The sequence below is a fragment of the Poecilia reticulata genome, linkage group LG23 (genome assembly GCF_000633615.1).
Source record: "Poecilia reticulata strain Guanapo linkage group LG23, Guppy_female_1.0+MT, whole genome shotgun sequence".
Taxonomy (NCBI): Eukaryota; Metazoa; Chordata; class Actinopteri; order Cyprinodontiformes; family Poeciliidae; genus Poecilia; species Poecilia reticulata.
This window is the reverse complement of record NC_024353.1, coordinates 6,338,236-6,359,437: the sequence shown is the minus strand read 5'-3', so window position 1 is coordinate 6,359,437 and position 21,202 is coordinate 6,338,236. Positions and strand designations below refer to the sequence as shown.

Genomic DNA, 21,202 nt, shown 5'->3' with positions numbered 1-21,202 from the left:
GATGGATGGATGGATGGATGGATGGATGGATGGATGGATGGATGGATGGATGGATGGATGGATGGATGGATGGATGGATGGATGGATGGATGGATTGGGTTCTCCTCAGCTGTGAACCATCATCAACGTTTCTCAGGAAATCACTGCTTGAACTGAAAAAATGAATTTGACGTCTTGAATTATTGGATTTATGAAATATAGAAACCTTTCACTGACTTCAGCTTCAGCCAGAGGAGCAGATCAGATAGAAACATGTGAATCGATTAATCGTGATTAATCGATTGTTAAAATAATTGCCAGTTAATTTAGTAATCGATTAATCGTTAATTTTTCAGACTCAAAAGAGAAAAACAATACAGTCAAAGCAGAAATTAAGCCAAAACTGGACAAAACACATAAACATTTTGAATTTAAGGTGAGAAACTTTTTGTCTGTAAAAATGTTCTAACTGGAACTCCATTTTTAATCACCTGGTTCAAATTCTGTAAAAAATAAAACCCAACTCATACTGAGCACCTTTTGCTTTACATTTATTAACCGCACAGTATGTAACTGTGATAAAATAAATCCGTTTTTTATTTGCTAAAACTGACACCATGTTGTGACAAAATGTTAAGAGAGAGATAAAAAAATCAAGTTCCCTGAGCTTTTATAGCGATCTGCAAACATGCACCATGCCCGGTTAAAAACAACCAATCAGAGTCAGGAGGAGGGTCTTAGCGCTGTCAATCATCCTCATGTACGCGCTGAGAAAATACCAACTAAGAACACTGTTTATCTGGCATCTTCAGTAGCTATGCTAGCTAGCCTTAGCTTTCACAACAAGATCTGCTCTCGGGAAGAAGTTGTAGCGTAGCAGAGTGAAAGGAGAGGGTGTGAACAGCGGGTACACCAGCATGATTAACAGCGCTAACCTCCTCCTCCTGGCTCTGATTGGTTGTTTCTGACTGACTGCTGTATTTCTGCAGCTTTAAGTGGTTAAAATAAAACAGCTTTTATCAGATTAGTCTGGATGGTTGCTGGACGGAGAGCTGCTGCAGTGCAGCAGGAGGATCTGGATCTGCTGCGCGGCAACGAACAGCCGACCTGCTCTGCATTCAGAGCCGATCCGGTCAGCGTGAGCAGAAAGTGAGCAGCCTGCCGGTTAATCTCCTGCAGCCGTCCCGCGTGTTCGGCCCGCGGCGCCGTGAGCGCCGTAACAGAAATCCAGGGTGACACCGGCTCTGTAACTCAATCCACTGCTGTCTCTGTTTCCTCCCCCTCACTCCGCCATCTGCGCTCTGTCATGTTGAATGAGCAGCAGCTCCAGACTACTGCGCTGTCATCCTCTGAGGATCCGCGCGCTGACGAGTTCCCATCTGCACTGAAAAAGGAGCTACATATCCATTAATATTCACCCTGACAGCTGAAGCAGCTTCCTCAGCCTGAATCTGTCACGACGGGAAGCGATCAGCCGCCGCCGCTCCGCAGCAACTTCCGTCAACTTTTTATCATTTATTTGTCTTAATGTTTTTTTAAAAAACTGAGAAACCTTTAACAGTTTTTGTCACCATGCATGAAATTCGCGTTATTGATGCTGTGAGGTTCAGGAACATCTGGAGAAATTCCTGCTGCATTAAAGCTGCATTTAATCCGTCAGACGCCAAGCGCTGCTGCCCGAAAATAAAAAACGGCCGTCAGCTTTTATCAGGGTTCATCTGTAACAATGGTCCAGTTTGGAAACCTGCAAAAAACTCTGACTTTAATCTAAAAGTTTTGACTTTCATCTCATGAATTCTACCTCAGATTTTAATCTAAATTCCAAATTTAATCCCAGAATTTTAGTTTTGAATTTTGACTTTTTTTACTTCAACTGTATTGAACGTAGCATAATAAAGCAATAAAACATGTTATGTGCTGAGCAAAACAAATTTAAACAAAACTGCAATGAAATATATTCACGTGTTAAAGGAGCTGCTGGAATCGGAGGAAACCAGATTTCTCACTTCAGTCTCAGAATAAAAAAATTTTCCCACAAAATTCAGATTTTTGCTCAGAATTGAAACTGAGAACCAGAATCAGAATAATTTAAATCGTTTCCGCTCCATCAGTAAAATCTGGTCTTAAAAACAAACTGGAGAGGATTTCCATTATTATGATGTCATTTCCTCACCAGGGCTGCTTCATTCTACACCTGCTTCACTGTTTTGGTGAATTTCTGTCGCCTCCTACAGGCCTGGTGGAGGTACTGCATCGTTCTGCATCACAAAGCTACACGTTACCAGCATCGTTTAGATTTTATCACGTTTGTTGTTAATTTTTATAAATGGACTAAATTGTGGCTTGTGTCGTTTTTCCAACCCTTTTAAAATGTGAGAACAATAATTTACCTGCAGAAGAGTTAAACTCTGGGAGCCGCTGCGTCTTACTGACATCATGGTTCCTCTGCATGTTTTCCTCCTGGACATTATTTTATTTTATTTACCAGAAGTTTTCCTTGTAGATTTAATCTGGGCTGAAGTTTGGGAGCTGGATTTGTGTTTATTGTACTTATTGATCCCAGAGAATTATTTCCACCCTTTAATAGATCACTTCACCTAATTTAAACTTCTGATAAAGTGGATTAATGAAACTCCTGCCAGCTGGTGATGAATTTCAGCTGAAACAGATGAGATCCACTCCATCCTTGTTAGGACCGCCTGCTTAGCCCATTTAAGCCGCAAAAATACTTCTTGTTTACGAAGATGTTATTTCAGCATTTCTGCTCAGTGAATTGATTACGCCTGGAAGGACATTTAATCTCAGGATTAATTTCAGTCATGCTGATTCTCCTCTCGCTCACACTTCGATTGACTGAGAACAGGAGCAATAAATGCCAATTGGTGGCAGTGTGTGTGTGTTAGCGTGCTGGTGTGTGTGTGAAGCTGGTCCTGCAGTAATAAATGACTGTGTCTGTTTGACTCTGTGCTTAAACAGTGATGGATGTCGCCTCCCTTTGTGTGTGTCTGTGTGTGTGCGATCACAGCCGTCCCTTGTTGGCTCTCCACTGAGCCTTGCTAATAGCTAATGGACAAACAATTAACTGGCCCTTAACAATGTTAAAGAGTTAATGAGCTCATTAAGACGACAACGCTGGGAGAGAGACCCAAACGGAGACAACAACTGGGAGGGAAAATTAAAAATCTACCTGCTAATCTCCTCAGCTTCCTCCACTTCTCAACGGATCCAGAGAGCCGCTGCTCTGCTGTGGAGGTGAAACTGCTCTTTAAAAGCAAAATGCATTTCTGATTTCCTCCCAGACATTTAACCCTGTAGCTTCTCACCAGAGAGTTGGTGGCTCTGACGTCTACAGTGGAAAAACTGATGTAAAAACCCTGCAGAGAAAAATACTTCTGCTGCAAATGTGGCTCCCTAATCCACACACTAATGAAAACTGTTAGACATTTATCTAAGTGCTGCTTTAGATCATGACACAGACGAGTCCCTGAAAGGAAACTGTGAGCTAATTAAACAGGTTTTACGATGTATGATGCAACGAGTATCCTGAATGTTCCAGAAAATGTCAGGAAATGAAAATATAAAAGGACTCAAAAAACTGTCTAGATTCTGGAAAATCCAGGCAAACATCTTCTGAGTCCTGGAAAGTAAGACCACAAGTAAAGTTCCTGAATGTAACTCTGGAAAAATCTAGAAAAGAAACAGTAACTTATGAAAATAACAAGTTTTAGAAAGGACCAGAAAACATGTCTGTTCTGAAACGAGGCAACAAAAAAATACCGGTTTCCAAAAAGCAATGTTTGGTTCTGGACAAAGTAGAAAAAGTAATCTGGTGCATCTGCAAGTCAAAAATGTTTGATTTTTAAAACTTGGGGTTTTCTAAGAAATTTACAAATGTTCAACCTCTAAAATATTAAAGTTTTTAAAAAAAAATGGTTTTCTAGAATATTTCAGAGATTAATTACAAAATTTCAGATAGTTTTGTTTTTTTTACTGTGGCTCTAATTTGCTGTCGTAAGAAAATAACCTGAAGGTAAAAAACTTTACCTTCAGGTTACATTCTACATTCTAGAAAGTAACCCAATAGTTCTGGGAAGTTCTGGCAAGTACGAAAACATAACTGGTAAGTTTTTTAATTAACCATCTAGGAAGTGAACTGATGGTTCTGGGGAAAGTACCCTGTAAGTTCTGGAAAGTACCAAAACATGGAAGTTCTTAAACAGAAAGTACCAGAACGTACCTTTTATATTCTAGAAAGTAACCTGATAGTTCTGGAAAAGTATCCTTTAAATTGTGAAAATTATTTTAAAATGCAACTTGTAAGTTCTGAAATTAACCTTGTAAGCTCTGGGAAAGTACCACAACACACGTCGTACATCGTAGAAATAACCTGATTATTCTCAAAAGTTCTAGAAAGTACAAAAAATAACCAGTAAGTTTTTTAATTAGCTTTTCAAGCTCTAAGACGGTACTAGTCCGTGCCTTGTATATTCTAGAAAGTAACCTGATAGCTCTGGGAAAGTATTCTGGAACTTCTGGAAAGTACCAAGGAACATGTCAGTTCTCAGATTAAGGAACACAAACCCAGACCGTGACGCTCGTCCTGATGACTTCCCAGAGTTTGGTTGACGCTGTCGTCCTCCTGTCTCCGGTTCAAACCGGTTCATGTAGTTTTGAAGCGTCAACATGTCCGTCTCTTATCTCACGTTCAGTTTGAGGAGAGTGTGAATGCTAATATGGACAGATAGATGATGGATGGAGTTTGATAAAAATGGAAAACGCTGAGGGGACGAGTACAGGAAAGAAAACAGATAAACGGTCGACTGACGTTGCCATGGTTACCGCCACATCTCGCTCTCTCTGTCTCTCTCCTGGTTCTTTCATGTAAAATCTTGTCAGCGTTTTGGATCGTTTTGAACCAGAAGTCTCTCTGCAGACCGGATGGATTATGGAAATGCGTCGGAGCCCAGGTGCATGATGGGTCCTGGCGACGATACGAGGCAGATTATGGAAATGTGATGGGTTGGAATCGAGGGGTTTCTCTGCTGCTCGGAGACTTGGAGCGTCTTATCTCCGACAGATTAACTTTCGGTGGACGTCAGAGTGTCGGCGTGTCCCTGAACATTTGAGTCAAGTGTTTGTGTGGATCTGTAGAATGAAAACCTCTCCCCCTCTCTGAAGATGTCTGAACCTCGTGAGTATACGTTCCCTGCTCAACCACAGGCCCCCATCGATATTCATGAGGTTCAGGCTGAAGGTTGAAGCAGGAAGCAGGTACCAAACCAGCAGGAATGTTAACAAACGCACACAGAGAGCTCGTTGCTATGCGCCAGGTTGTGGATGTAGCTCGGCCTGCCTAATGGCTGCTGTGGCATTTAGAGGCCAACTTTCCCTCAACTTGTTTCTGTGTTGAGCTATTCTGAGGATCACTCCTGAGAGTTGGAATGAAGAGCGAGTCTGCACCGCAGAATCTGACTTTACATTGATTTAATGACCCTGAATGCGCCTCGGTGAGTCCCAAACATCCTCAGCAGCAGTTTAAAGAGAGTAGAGGAGGGTTATTGGAGAAAACCAGAAATTTTAGACAAGATGATTGTTACGGCCTCTGTGTTGTGTTTGGCTATGAATAACAAGAATAATATTGTTTAGTGCAATTATTAACAGAAGTGAACAACTTGGATCAAATTCCGGTCAGATCGGAGTTCACTGACCTGTTGCATTGTGACGTCACACCAGGTCAAAAAGCTGCTAGCGGACGATGACTAGCATTGGGTTTAGCTGCTAAGTTGTCAATATGACGCGCTAAATCTTAAATGTACACCAGACATATAAATAAAAAATGAAAACAGAGCTTTGCTACGACCGCGAGAAAACAAGGTCAGGAAAAAGGTTTTGGAAAAAAGAGAGAGAGAAGTAGTTCAGTTATGCTAACCTGACTTTGACGATCTTGGCATGTAGATGTGCTGTGAAATTTGACTCAGTTACGAAAATAAGGAAATCACATAATCTAGCTAATAGCAGCAGTAGCTACGCTACCACAGAGACGGCTTGTTAAACAAAACTGTAACAGACTGAATGTTCTGTTCTTTGTGTTTGAAATGTTTGAGTGTTTTTTTTGTTTTTTTTTTTGGTGTTGATCCGTGCAACATATAACGGTGTTGTTGCCAGTTGCCATGGCAACGAGCCTGCCTGTGTGACACAGAGAGGGAGAAAAAAGTGGCTTTGAGTTATTCTTCCTGCATTATTTTTCCCTTTGCTGTGACACGCTGCACTAAACCAATAAAACCTTCATCTCCAGGATCATAGCGGTTCTGTTCTACTGCCGCTGTGGATGGCGAGTAAAAGGACGATCTGTTTGCCCTCCAGCGTTGTTTACATTGTTTCCCGATGTAAACAACAACATTCAGGCGTCTATAAGTTAAATTAGAGCCAAACATTTGGTAGTAATGGACACCAAGTTACACCAACTTGCTTTCTGTTGATTGGGTCAAATATGGACGTATGGACTTTTCAAAATAAAACGTTCTACTTCCTGTTGTCCGGGGCTTCGGTGTCATTAATGTTGACACCAGTGTTTTTAGATCTGAAGATGGTGGGAGGGAAACTCAGGTGTGTTCATGAAGGGTCCGTCTCTCTGGCTGAGCCTGTGGACCGGTGATGTTCTGGTCTCCGTCCTGACTCCCCCCCTCCCACACTCAGGGCGGGGTACCTCCCACAGGGCGTTCCCCTGCAGCTGATTGGCTACCTGCCGGAGGAGACGTCCTTCCTGCCGTGGCACGCCGCCAGCCGGGCGCTGTACCAGCTGGACAAACTGTTGGACCGCACAGACGACTACAGGCTGTTCAGCGTAAACAACCGATCCATCATGATCCATCTGAGCTCCACGATGGGCCGCTGGTGCTGACCCAGTCTGTGTGTGTGTCCAGGACTACGTGCTGAAGCACGTGGCGTCCCGGTACCATCAGATGGGCTGGCCGACAAACGGACCGGGAACAGAGGGAAACATCCTGCAGGCGTCGTACCAGACTGAGTAAGAGGAGCGGTTCTGGTCAGCCGGGTCCGATCGCGAGTCACTCTGTTTAAAACTTTAACGTGTTACTATTAGCACTAAAACTGCTTCAATCAGGGTGTATGTATACTTATGACCCGGTGTGGGTCGGAGTAAATCCTGAGTAAATTAATTTACATGTTAGTTATAATTATTCCATCTTGGAAACAAAACGGCTTAAACAAATCCTGACTGAAGGTCACAGTAGAGCCGCTTCATTTTCTCTGCAGAAGAAGAAATATCTGACAGATATTTGGAAATTCTCCAGATTCAGTTTTTTCTCTCGGCTTTTTCCCCGAGTCGATTAAATAAGAAACTCGTCTCTTCGCCTCATTAGCAGGGAGAGTGATGGTCACTCCGGTGGAGTCCAGATTAAATCCTCCGTCTCTGCTATTGGTTGAATGTCTTCCTGTTTCCTCCAGGGAGCTGCAGCGGGAGCTCATCATGCTGGCCTGCAGCTTCGGGAACAAGCAGTGCCACCGCCAGGCCGTCGCCTACATCTCCGACTGGATCTCCAGCAACAAGAACAGGTGCAGCACACACTTTTCTGAGGCGTACCTGAATGCAACGTGGCTACATTAAACCTTAAACTTTAGTCCAGGTGTGTCCAACTCGAGGCCCGGGTCACATGAATGAAACCTTTAACCGTTTACCTGCTTAAATAACATTGCATCAGTCAAATCAAAGCTGTTTTTATCTGTAAACTACGATCATGAAAAATCAGCAGACCCAGACTTTTTTGCAAAAATAATAAATTTAGAATTTTCTGTAAATTTCCAACCAAAACAGTCAAAAGCTTTGGGTTTATGTGATGCTGACTCCCACCTACAGGGGGCAGTATTTAATTCTACTACACTGCTTCGTCAGCTTTGCCTGAGTTTAGTTATAGTCGAACAAAAACTCACATTTACCGTCATACATAAGTGTAAATATTGAAAGATATTTTACAAATATTTCTAAATTAGCTCCTCAAATCAGCTATTTAGATTGTAAAAAAAAAATCACAAAATATTATTTAATTTTAAGTACTTATCAGATGCACAAACAGCCATTTATTAATGTTTTGACAGTTTTTATCAATACATTCTGGCACAACCGGCCCTTTAAGAACAATCATGATCCTGATTTATCCCAAAATGAGTTTGACATCCCTGCAAGTCAAATAAGATCTGAAAACACAACAAACATCCGTCAGCCATCTCTGATCATCGATTTGGTCACATGATCCCGTCTGTCTTCTCCTGTGTTTCCATCGAAGTTTATTTGTGTCTCGTCCGTGTTCGCTCCCTCCGGGTTCCTAACGAGATCTGTGAAATTAAATTTCAAACGGCAAATTAAATAGAAACAGATGCTTGAGTTCTGTGGAGGACAGCGGGGAGCTGATGATGAGAGGCTTCCTTAAATAATACAACCCAGAAGAAAACGGTCTGACTTCATTAAGCAACGTTTAGGAATGAATATTTATCATCTGGGTTGTTTTACACGTCAGGATTCTATCTAAAATAATGACGCCTGTTGTGATAAAACCCAATAATAAACTCTTAAGATGTAAATAAACAGTTATTTCCCTAAAATAGAATATGGACCATCTTTACAAACTGATGAGTTCCTCCAGGATTTTGTGATTTTTAGGTATGAAAATCAATAATATGTTCAGCAAGTGAAGAAATATTTTCCTTTTTTGCGCAATATCTTGCCAAAAATTTGACTTCAACTTAGGCTGACGCAGCAGCAGAAGTACTAAATACTGCCACCTGCAGGTGGGAGTTGGCATCACTTAATCCTAATATTTTTGGAAAACTTGCAATAAACTCACAATGATGCGTTAGCGCAGATCTGGATAGACTTGATTAACAAAACTATAACTGCTTTGATGTGATTTATAAAATATGTTGTTAATATATAACATTAAATACATATTTTTAAAACTTTCTGTTTAGTAAGCAGTTTCCCAACTGGAACCTTTACATTTATGCGTTTCTGCTACGCCCGTTAAATCTGATGCACAATCATCAACATTTGTTTTTAAATGAAATCGATGTGATTGGATTGGATTGTTCCAGTTGTGCTAATGAGAGTTAGCCTAAAATAGCATCTCAGTGATAAACATGTAGCACCGAGTAACAGATGAGAACAATAAATATCTGTGGTTTTGAGATCTGTTCAATAACTCGGTATGAAGTTTGGGGTTTTATTTTGTTGGTAGTTTTCTATTACAATTACATACGCTGAAATTATCCAAATTCCACCAATAAATTAAGCTTTTTCTTTTAAAATTTGTCATTTTGGAAATATTTTATCCATGTTGATGGAAAAGTGACGAATAATTCCACATTCATTCAGGATTAGTTTTTCCAAAGGGTGAGTTTTAATCCCATCTGCAGTCCTTCTGTCTGTGAGTATTTTTAAATCCCAAACATTTGTTTTATTATCAGAATCCAATAATTAAAGCCTTGACAGAGAAGAGCTAATCTGACCCCAGCCTGCTCCAATCAGAACTAAATATTGGCTTTTATTTTCTCAGAGGAGTCGCACCTGAATATAAAACCACAAAGACCAGAACAGGGACAGAGTAATTACTGCAGAGAGCAGTATATGGAATATTAATCAAACCACAGTGGGGATTCATTGTAAATTAAATGGCTGTAAGAAGATCTTTGTTGAAGTTATCTTGGTGACAAATGGATGGATTAAACTTGTAACGGGGTTACAGGCACCAATAAACTGCTTCACCTCAATTAACCTCCTTTTCTCCACTATTTTATGAATTATACCCAGCATTTCTAAAGAAAATGAGTCTGGCTTTAAATTTATGCCTTTTAATGCAGAAAGGTTTAGCTGCTGTTTAATCTGTGGCCTCGTTTCACAGCCGTGCCTGTAGGGGGCGACAGCGCGCTGTCCAACTACTATCCGTCCAACTACTCTTCCTAAAGCACTTTGAAAATGAAAGAAGTTGAGAAAAGTACCGGAGTTTCTTTGTGTTCGTCACTCTGAGTTTTGCTCCACATTTTAGATTATTTAGTTATTTTCCTTCTCAGTAAAACTGATTAATTTTTGCGTTTCCAATGTATCAGAACATGAAAAAAGGTCCTGGGGTTGTGAATATTTTTACAAAGCTCAATAATAGTTAACAAATTAGACCGCTGAGGTCTGCAGCAGAGCATAAATATTGGCTTAGACCCCTCTTCCAGCAGCAGCAGCATGTCTAATCAGGTTACAGGAAATGGAGGTACACCCACTGAACATGGAGATTAAATTATCTGCTACAGTTGTGTGAAAGCATCAACGCACGTTTCACTGTCAGTCAGTGAGGGATGGATTTACTGAGAGCACTAATTCCTGATCATTTCATTGTTCTGACGTTAATCGGCTCTGGTTAATTGTCGCTTATCTCCAGTAGTTTTTCACATAAACAGCAACTGGATCCAACTGGTAACCAAACTACCAGTGATGCCCAGGAAACAACTGGAGCTGGATCCAAACTGGATCAACAACAGACCAGTGATCCCAGATAGCAACAGAATGACTGAGAAAGACAACAGTCAGTGTTTGGAAGGGCCTAGTCAAAGCCCACATGATGTGGTTGGACATTCAAAGATGAGTGTCTGCAAAACCCAAAGAAAAAACGTTTCCATTTTCCTCCACGACGACGGGAGAGATTACGGCCGACTGTTTATGAAGTCATAATATCATGAGAATCAATTTGTAATTTAAGGACTTTATTAATATTTGTTTCATTTTTTGGCCCTTTTACTTTGTCATAAACCAAATTAATCTGACAGAAAACAGCTTTTTGCTCCTGAAGGAGGTTTAAAACTTCATGTCTGAGTCCGTCTGCTGAAACAAGTCTCTCCTGAAGTATCTCAACCTTTAACCTTTAACTAGGCCGCTGTTTTTCTGCCCGATCAGTTAAATGTTTCATCAGCAGTTCTGGGGAACGCCAGAGTGACACTTACTCTGCAGAATCCCACAGACAGAGCGACGGACGGAGCGAGCAGATGGTGCAGAGGCATGTTTACTGTCAGAGTGGGAGTTTGATGCAGAGGAAGGACGAGATATTTCAGGAAAAATAGCTTCAGGACCCGAAACATCCTCTGCAGACTGCAGCGCACACACCGACTCAGAGAGAGGAAGCTAATGGCATCAGAGCCATCTGGAGGGAGACGCGGCGCACTGAGAACAAGAAAACGTCACGTTATCGCTCTGAAGTTTTATCAGAGGCGGGACGGACATTCAGGAACAGGTTAAAGCCGAAGGAGGCGGAGCTTAGCGTTGGCAGCTGCTGTCATGGAGGAACACTTTCTGCCTCCGTCAGCAGGAATGTGTTTGTGTTGCTCTTAAGTGGAGCATCTCTAAAAAGATTTCCCAGGTCGGTAAATAATGCAATTGTCCCTGGATCACTCACTAACACGCACACACACACACACACACTCACTCTGGTTTGTCTTTCTGCCTGCATTAGGAGTGTGTATTGACTTACATTCATTTTACACTTCAAAAAAGCCAGGACTAAGCGAATTTTCCCCCTCGTACTGGACATAATTTCCACTGTAGAAGACGTAATTTGTTAAAAACTTTATGAAACATTTTATCCTGTTTGACGTTTTACAAACAAGCAAGGAAGTTAATCCAGTTTTTGTCGTTTATTGATCTTTCTGAAGTTACAGCAGCTGCAGTGCGCCACAGCAAAGGAAAAATAAGACTGAAAAAAGGGCAAAGAACAGCTAAAATCAACTCGTATCTTTTGTTTTTCTCGCCGTCTGTGTTAGCTTTACTCCCAGTGGACACCCGTTACCATGGCAACCCAATGACAACAGCTTACATTTAAGTTGGCAAGAAGGGAAGCAGAGATAACTGACCAAGATCACCACCGAACGCCTCCCACGCTGCAAAGAAACTGTCATTTTGGTGTACTGTAGTTTTTAGTGCAAATATCTTGGTACACTTAAAAAAAAAACGACAAAAACTAACTTACACGTAACTTTTCAGCAACATACAGGAGCTTTTTAACAATAAATAATTCCTCAACATTAACGAGAAAGTATTATTTCCACTGGCTGATAAATTCACATGTAATATGTGAAAATTGTTTTGTCACAAGTGAAATTTGCACCATTCTTCAACTACAGTCAGGGGCCACATAAACATATTCCAAGTGCCACAACTGGCCCATGAGCCACACTTTGGACCCCCCTGTTCTAAACAGTAATCCTAAAACATAAGGTTCTGTACTTTGGTCCCTATATGACCAACCGGTCTTAAGGAGGTTGGTCATTATACCAGAAAAGGTACTAAATCAGTAACATAAACAACAACACACACACACACACACACACACACACACACACACACACACACACTGTTCAGCAGTTTACTATGTGATTTTGCAGTCAGAAGAGCTCACTTAGTTTTGCTCTCTGACCATTTAGGTCAGTTTCACAGTGTGAAAGAAATGAATATAATTTCATTTTACTGAGGATCCAGTTTGTGTGTGTGTGTGTGTGTGTGTGTGGGTGTGGGTGTTTATACCTGTCTATGTAACCAAATAAGGACCTTTTCTGGTGTAATGACCAACCAAACAGGGACGAAAACCACAGCGGACCCCTTTTTAAAGGTTAAGTTTAGACGTATACAGTGAATTACGTTTTTGTTAAAAGGGGGACTATTATGCAAAATTCACATTTTGCTGTTTTATTCTTCTCTTTGGGTCTCAACTGTTTCCTAAAACAGACTAAACTCTTCAAAACCATTTTCTGGCTGTAATTTAATGCCAGGTGTCTGGAAAACAAACCATTTCAAAAACCTCCTTATTGTTAAGCCACAAATCAGCAGAAACTGTGCCATTACCTAGCAACCCCAACCAAGCCCAGCCTGTTACCTAGCAACCCCAGCAGCGTTTCAGAACATTTGGTCAGCTGGTTCAATGGCCACTGGAAAAGTCAAGTGTTTACCATCCAGATTCCACTTGCTAAAATCTCAATGGTTGTGCAGGAGGCTCCACTTCTGCTTTTTAAAGATGTAAAGATGTATAATTGCACATCGGTTTGCAGCCATTTTTCCGTGCGAGTGTAAATGTAGAGTTGTGGATATGCTGTGATGAGCAGCATATGAACGGCTCATTCTGAAAGGAGCTGCTGTCAGTCAACACATCCGCTCCACATCCCAGTTCACTCCGTTGAAGTGTTTACTGGGAATAATAAAACTGCCAAAAGCCACAGATGGGAAGCAAACATGAATATAATGAGGCTGCAGATTTGCCAGTCCTGATTTTGATTACTCTCATTTTCGCATGCAGTTTTTCTTTTTGTGTTAAAGAGAAACATCTATTTTGAAACAATTCTGGATTTTTAAAAATCAAAAATTTCCCCCAGTCAGAGTTTGGCACAGATTTTAACGAGCATAAAAGTGAAATGGTGTGAATTTTCTGAATTTTGACAGATGTGTTGAGTGTCTCTTCATAAATATCCAATTTTACCAAGTCGTTTTGGTGCAAATATCTTAATATAATTGAAATAAGACTGAACTAACTTAGAAGTAACTTTCCACAAATACATAGGAGGTTGTTTTAAGTCAATAATTCCTTAGTATCAATAAATATCTACCAGTTAAACTGGCACATTATTTCCTTTATAGCAAGATGTTTTTCCCATGTTATAATAAAATAATCTGCCAGTGGAACTGGCACTTTTTTATTGATAAGGAATCATTTACTTCAACTCCTATATCTTGGTGAAAAGTTACTTTTGTCTTATTCAAAGTCAACTAGTATATTTGCACAATAAACTAGATAAAAAAGCAGTTTTTTGCAGTGTAAGGTGTGTTTTTCATGTCCAGCTGAAGGTTTTTCAGAGCAGCTTCCTGCTGAAAGGGAAATTAGCACCCAGAAAGTGTTGGGGTTAATCCAGAGGAAGCTTCTTATCGGGGCTTTTGGATTCATTACGTTTCCTGCTCATCCCTCACCAGTTAAATCCAGCCCTTATCAACACGCTTTACATTTCCCATGTCTGAACTCTCTTCGTTTTTTTATTCTCATCCCGTCTGCAGGATTCCTCCCAACATCCGGGACATCGTTTACTGCACCGGGGTCAGCCTGATGGACGAGGACGTGTGGGAGTTTATCTGGATGAAGTTTCACTCCACCAGCGCCGTCTCAGAGAAGAAGATCCTGCTGGAGGCGCTGACCTGCTCCGACAACACCTTCCTCCTCAACAGGTCACTGCACCTGGAACAGGAAGGGGTTAAAGCCTGATCAATGCGATCGATCAGAGATCGCGATTCATTCTGGGAATTTTCTGAGATTAAACTCCAGATTTCAGTTTTTCTTGGCGAATTCTGAGATTATTCTCTACATTTGTGACGTTTTTTTTTTGCTAAATTTTGATATTTAAGTTTTTCTCATGCAAATTTTTAACTTTTGCAACTCAGAAGTTTCTGATTCTTATTACTCTAATCTGACTTCTTTTTCCAGTAACGAGTAAATCTCTAAGCGCTTCTACATCAATCATTTCATCACTTCATTTAAATGAGGTGAAAGGTCAAGCTCTTGTCCTGTGATATTCTGGCTGAAGGTGGTGCAAAGTGAATGAAAGTTGGTGAAAATGTGAGCTTAAAGCAGAGGAAAGCAGCTTTGGCTGCGTCTGTGGGAACATCAGTGTGTTTATCAGCCGTTAGCTGCAGCTATTGTGTTCAGAAATATGTGGAAGATGGATGTTACACACTCAGAGCCGGGCTGTTGCATGAATGTGTGTGTGTGTGCAGGTAAACCTTATCCAATAAGCCACACACACACACACACACACGCAGGAGTCGACACGCGAAGCCGTGAAGCTCCCTGATTGGTCACAGAGGAAATGGTTTCAGCACAGAGGGATTGTGGGAAAGGAGAGGAAATTGATTTCAGGGTTTAATGAAACGGCAGCAGAAACCAAACCAACAGGAAAACACAGAAATGGGAAAAAGGAAAGTGAAAGAAAACTCTGAACTTTTTCCCTCCCACATCTAAAAAAAAACATGCTGCTTCTTGTGTTTGTGAAATATTTCTGTCAGTCAGCTGCAGCCTGCAGGAATCAGATCACTGTAGCTCAGGTGTGTCCTTCCAGGAAGTGATTTTTGGTTGACAGGAACAGCGAGTGGAGGGACTCCCAACAACACGGCGAGAAAATATCAATTTCCATCAAACCACCTGACCTTTTCCTGCCTCAGCTCCACGTTTGTGTGGCTGAAGGTCACAGAGTCTCTGCCAAAGTGACCAAAGTCTTTATTTCCTGCAGCGTAGGAGGCGTGCTCTTCTTTTTGGGAAATGAAATCGGGGGGAGGTCATGGCTGAGTGCAGATGGAAAACTGTTCTGAATCAGAGAAATTCTCACAGATCAAGATGCTTTTCAGAAACAGACTCTGAACTGAACTGCAGGGGAAGAAGATCATCAACTAACTGTTGATTCTTCATCAACAAACTGTTGATTCTGCATCAACTAACTGTTGATTCTTCACCAACTAACTGTTGATTCTTCATCAACTAACTGTTGATTCTGCACAGTAACTACACCTTACAACTCATATAGAGTCAGTTTAAACTTTGGTTTAAAAGTTCACTGCGTTTATAACGTGAAACTGAATAACAATCTCTTTAGAGTTTGAAGAATTTTTAAATATTTAAAGGTATTTTCAGGGTGACGGCTGACGATTATTTTAGAAATTGATTATTCTGACAATTAATCGATTAGTCGGATGAAGAAATTGGCCCATTCTGCTGATGTTTTTGTACAATTTTGTCTTATTTACGGCTGTTTTGTTTCTGAGTTTATCCTCCAGTTAACGATTCATCGATCGCTAAATTATTAGTTAAGATGAATCATTAAGGCCTAGTTTAGATTAGGTAAGTAATGAAACCTTTTTATTGAATATTTAAAAAAATACTTTGATATTTACTCTTAAATTTAAATGTATGTATATTTTGTATAGATTTGGCCTAATTGTGTTGTTTTTTCAACAAATTGCCTTTTTTCAGTGTATATCCTCCAATTATCAGTTAATTGGTCACTAAATTAGTAGACGATTATTTCAATAATTGAAATCATGAAAAATTAAATTAATCATTAAAGCCCTACTTTAGATTTGATCAGTAATTAAATAAATACTTAAACATATTTAACTTTAAATTCAAAATGCAGGCATAAAAATCTATCAGAACTTTTTCTGAAGTGATTTTCTACCTTGATTTGATTTTTGACTTTTACATTCTGTTTTAAAATGAATTATAGTTGGTAGAAGTTTGTATTTTTCATAAATTTTCTTGAAATCATGTTTTTCTTCTTCTTGCGTTTGTTTTTTCTAGGTTACTGAACCTGTCTCTGACCTCTGACCTGGTCCCTGAGCAGGACGTGATCGACGTCATCATCCACGTTGGACGAAACCCTCAAGGTCGGAACCTGGCCTGGAAATACTTCCGAGACAAGTGGGACATCCTGAACGCCCGGTGAGACAGCAGAACCTTGTCCCGGCCTACTTCCTGTTTCTGCGTGTTCCTCTAACCGCGTCTCCATTTCTGTCCAGATACGGAGAAGCTTTGTTCATGAATTCAAAACTCATCGGTGGAGTCACAGAGTTCCTGAACACGGAGCGAGAACTCAACGAGGTAAATACAGAAACACAAACGAAACGAACACTTTTCCTATTACCAAAAAAAAAAAACCTCATAATTACTTCAAAAAATTTATCTTTTTTCATATTTTTCTTCCACGATGGTCGCCATTTTTCCACCTGCTGGGTTGATGACGCAGTTTGGTCCGTTCTGTACGGGAATCCAGTAACACAGGAAGGCTAACTTTACCTCAGTTGTTTATCATATTGTGTTTGACTGGTGTGAAAAAGAAAAAGGGAAAAAAAACAATTTTGAGATTAAGCTCAGAAACTTTCTAGACAAGACATGTAAAGAATGAAAACAAAAAATAAAATAAAATGATATTTCAAGTCTAGAAAAGGTTTTATTTATTCCTCTGTATTCACACCTGCACCCCAACATATTGGGCGCTCTTGACCCCCAGGTCGCCCGCTGCTGTCTGACCTTCTCCGTCCATCTTTAATCCCTCGTTCTCTCTTCCAATTAACAGTCTAATCTTTACTGGTATTGATCCGCCGGTGCTGCAGAAAAAGAGATCATAGGAGGATAATTGGTTGGTAAGGAGTTAAAACTGCCTCCTCCTAATTTAAACCCAGCTAATTGATTGGAAGTTTAAAACTTTTTCCTTTAGGTGTCATATAGCTGCTCCATCCCAACCGGAGTCGCCTCTTTGTGTATTTTTGAGCTTTGTTGTGTTTGCAGTCGGGTCACTCTAAGCCCAGAGTGTGTCAAGGCTTCACAGCGTGATCCAAGTCCAACTGCTGCCGCCATCCCCCGTCTCCCTCAGGTCAAAGGCCAGCGGTCCCCATCGATCCCCCTAAAGATCCGCTGTCTGTTTGTCCACATCCTCGTGCAAAAAAAAAAAAGAAAGAAAAAATCCTCCCAATTGTCCTGTGCGTGCCGATCGATCCGGTCGGTGTCCGAGGGGGAATTCCCTTTGAGATAACTGACAACTACAAAGGTCCCGTTCTGACAGGCTCTTGTCAATACAAATTTCCACTATTGATAAGTAATTTAGGAATGACTGGTGAGCTTTATAAAACATCTGTTAAACAGGAGAGTTGAACAATAGTTACAAAGAAAGAGAAGAAAAAAAGAAGATTTACTGATTCTCTGCCCTCATTTAGTCCAGCTGGCTCCAAGTTTCACTCAGTAAATGGGGAAAAATTAAAAAGGAGCAAAAAGGGGCGTTAAAATGTAACATTTTAATAGGTAATTTATTAAGAAATTCAACAAAATGTCATGAACAAAAACGTCTAATTTACTGCCAAAGTGGATTTTTCTAGGTGATGCTGAAACTGATAAATGTCGTGCAGAGATGGAAAGACTTTGCATGATTAATACTTATGTCAGTTACTGCTTATGTATGAAATTTAAGTTCTAAAAACAAACTTCTAATTTAAAGCGTTTCTGCTTTCCGTTGCTCTAAATGACAAGAAACAAAAAGGCCTCAATATTTATAGTAAAGTTGGGTGGATCAATCCAAAACATCAATGTAGACCTGAAAATCAAACTCTGGTCCACCTACAAACCTAACTCTCTGTTTGATTGATGTGCAAAGGCATGAAGCGGACTACACCGCGTGGCATTCTGGGTAAATGCCAAAACAAATGCGCTATCTTAATGCTAACGGAAGAAATGGCTCGTGATTTTTAGCCAGAGACTAAAGAGAAATCCTCTAATCTGACAGCGCTCCACTTTGTCTTCTTCAGAGGTTTTCATGTCGTTTCCTTCAGTGGCTCTTGGTGCAGCGCCCCCACAGGTGAGGAGGGGAACAGGTTGCTTAATTAATTAGGATAGTTTAAGAAAGAACTGAAAATATAACAAATGTTGCAACTTTGGTTCAGAATCGAATCGAATCTACTGGACTATCAGGGACTAAAACACCGTATGTCTTCTCGATTTTTAAGCCAGTATTGTTCCCCCGCCCCATGATATTTAGTAGAACTGATATACTGTTATGAGTTTAGTTATAAGAAGAAGAAAATCTGTCGACCAGGATAAATGTTCCTTTTTATTACCAATTTAGCAAATGTAAATCTCATAGTACTTCAGTAAAGTATGAAGCAGCAGGACTTGAAAAAGCATTTGATCTGCGGCCGTTAGGAAATCTGAGACACCGATTAATCACGGCGTATTAACACGTTCTCCTGGGACTCACCACCTCATCAATATTTTACATCCAGGGTTGATTAATCTGGGTAAGTAAAGCTGGATTAATCATTTCTATGTCGAGTCATTTCACAGCCGCTTCACCTGTTTTATTCAGACAAAAGCATAAATACATGAAGCAGAAATAACATAAAAGCTGAAAGGTTAACGGTGTTCCTCAATGAAAATCTATCCCGCCGCCCTTTTTTCTGCTCTTCTTGTTGTTATGGTAACAAATTACAGTCTCTGTATGGCCTTGACTGTCAGTGAAACCTCAGAACGAAACATCATTATTTCCCTCGGGACGCCTGAATACAAAACCTCAACAAAGGGAAAGATTGACATGGGGTTTTTATTTCAGATCTGAACAAATGTCTGGGTGAATCACTCTGGGGAGCGAAAGGGAAGAAAGGGAAGGAAAAAGTAAATAGAAACTGAAACTGTGGTGAGGGAAGAAGGAGCAGCGTTAACAAATGATTCAAAGTAAAGAGACTTAAAGGGGAAGGTTTCCTTCTGTGCTCCGCTGGATCTGTCAAACTGTGTACAGAACCAAGTTCTCTCTTTGGTCTTTGACCTGAAACAAGTTGAATTATTTCTCGTTTCACATTAAAAAAAATCTTCTTTTCAGATGCTTTTCTTTAAATTACTGTCTCACACTTTGGGGTTTTCAGCTGAAATGTTTCCAGTGCTTGATCAGAACTGGTTCAGTGAAAAAATAAACTGTCTGCTCTTCCACAGTTGGAGTCCAGTGTCATTAAAGCCCATTAAAAGCCTCCAGTCGGTAATCGCTCCTCTGTCTGGTTTGCAGAAACACGTTGGCTGCGTTTCTACTGACGGAATTAAAACATTTATTAGCTTAACAGAAACATGCCAGCTAGTTTTGGGGGAGATGTTTTTATTGGCTTCATTGAAATTGGTTTATTTTGCAAAACCATTTTTTTTTTTGCATCATGAGTCACATGATCAAAGACTGGATGTTACTACTGGCAGAAATGACAAATAAGAAGACGACAGGAAGTGGTTGGAGGATGATGGCGCTGCATGTTTTTGATGACTTATGACTTGTTCATGTTTATTAACATGTGATTTTAATTTTGTTTCTTATTTATCTGAAACTCCACAATTGCGAAATGTAATTTTTTCACCATTAGTGGAATATTGAAAAAGTTTTGCATACATTTATAATGGAAACTCAGCCAAAGCCACTGTTTATCATATTACAGTTTATATACAGTTTTACTGGGTTGGTTGAAGTCGATGTTGGTTCCAACACCGACGACTCTTGTTTTGTAACATTTCTGTTTTCGCCCCATCCTCTCCTTCCACCATTGCCCCTCCAGTTAAAGGAGTTCATCCAGTCCAGTGGCGTGGGGGCGGGGCCTGCGATGCCGCGGGCGCTGGAGATCGTAGAGGGGAACGTCCGTTGGCACCGCCTCCACCGGCGGCACTTCTACCAGTGGCTTCGCAAACCTCCGAGCTCCACCTACGGCTAACGCTTCGCCGGCTCGCTGAACGAAGCTAACTGCACTCTGACTGCTAAGCTAATGCACTTCTAGCTAACGGACGCACTCAGAACAACTGGCCTGACTGGTTAATGGGCCGGTTTCTGAACTGGTTTTGTTTTAAAAGAAGTTAAATGTGTTCATCGATGGTTTTTCTCAACATGAAGCCCCTGTGGTCAAATTGTGCTGTAAAAACGTGACAACTGTTGATCCAGGCATGGGTTAGCTAGCCTCAGATTTTATATCCGTCAACAAAATAACAACCAACAAAATGAAACAACAAAAACTTTGGAATTTAAAGAAAACCGAAATGTTTGGCTGACTATACCCTTAAGCTCTTCCCATACATTTTATTTCTTTCCATTGACAAAAGTTAACTGATTGCTAACATCTTGACTTTAATGAAACATAAGCCATATAAGTGATAAAAAATAAATGATTGATTTTGTTGTCCGAGTTGCTAAGTTAAGTAAAGGAGTGTTAATTTGAAAATAGCACATAATATAGATGCAAAAGTTGATTAAATTAAACATAATTGCCTTTAACTTCAAATCACTAGATGGCAGCAGAGGACTTCTGCCAGGGGAATGTGTGGAATATGCATCAACAGGCATTAGTGGGAAATGTACGCTACATTAGCCGCATTAAGACTGGAAGTAATTTGAGGCAAACTATCTTAATAGATGGAAAAAGAAACAATTCATTTGCAAAGATCTATCGATGAGACGAGTAAAAACAAAATACTTTTAATATTTCAGTTTCCAAATGTCTTAATCAGAAAAATCTAACAGAGTTGCTGTGGATTTTAAAAGGTATGAAACCTCTCAAAATTAGCAGCAATGTCTGTAAGTTGACAAGTTTAGAACTTTAACTGACCAATCAGAACAAAGTAGCTCATCAGACCAC

General features: G+C 40.4%; 1 protein-coding gene and 1 long non-coding RNA gene across 3 annotated transcripts in view; one reads left to right on the top strand and one right to left on the bottom strand.

Moving 5' to 3' along the window:
* The window catches only part of LOC103459315 (thyrotropin-releasing hormone-degrading ectoenzyme), a 159,000-nt gene extending 137,804 nt beyond the window's left edge, over positions 1-21,196 (top strand). The window contains exons 14-20 of one of the 2 annotated variants that reach the window (XM_008400786.2): positions 6,676-6,823; positions 6,903-7,006; positions 7,447-7,554; positions 14,069-14,236; positions 16,359-16,499; positions 16,577-16,658; positions 20,135-21,196. In XM_008400786.2, the coding sequence (XP_008399008.1) occupies positions 6,676-6,823; positions 6,903-7,006; positions 7,447-7,554; positions 14,069-14,236; positions 16,359-16,499; positions 16,577-16,658; positions 20,135-20,287 (904 nt within the window). In that variant the 3' untranslated portion in view covers positions 20,288-21,196. Of the gene's footprint in view, positions 1-6,675; positions 6,824-6,902; positions 7,007-7,446; positions 7,555-14,068; positions 14,237-16,358; positions 16,500-16,576; positions 16,659-16,803; positions 16,880-20,134 lie in introns of those variants that run through there. The other variant, XM_017302844.1, reaches the window with a different exon arrangement.
* On the bottom strand, positions 3,956-6,669 carry LOC108165883 (uncharacterized). Its single transcript, XR_001776217.1, has 2 exons — positions 4,035-6,669; positions 3,956-4,003 (listed from the first exon to the last, which is right to left on the bottom strand). It is a non-coding gene; the product is annotated as an uncharacterized LOC108165883 (long non-coding RNA).
* Positions 21,197-21,202: the final 6 nt, after the last annotated feature.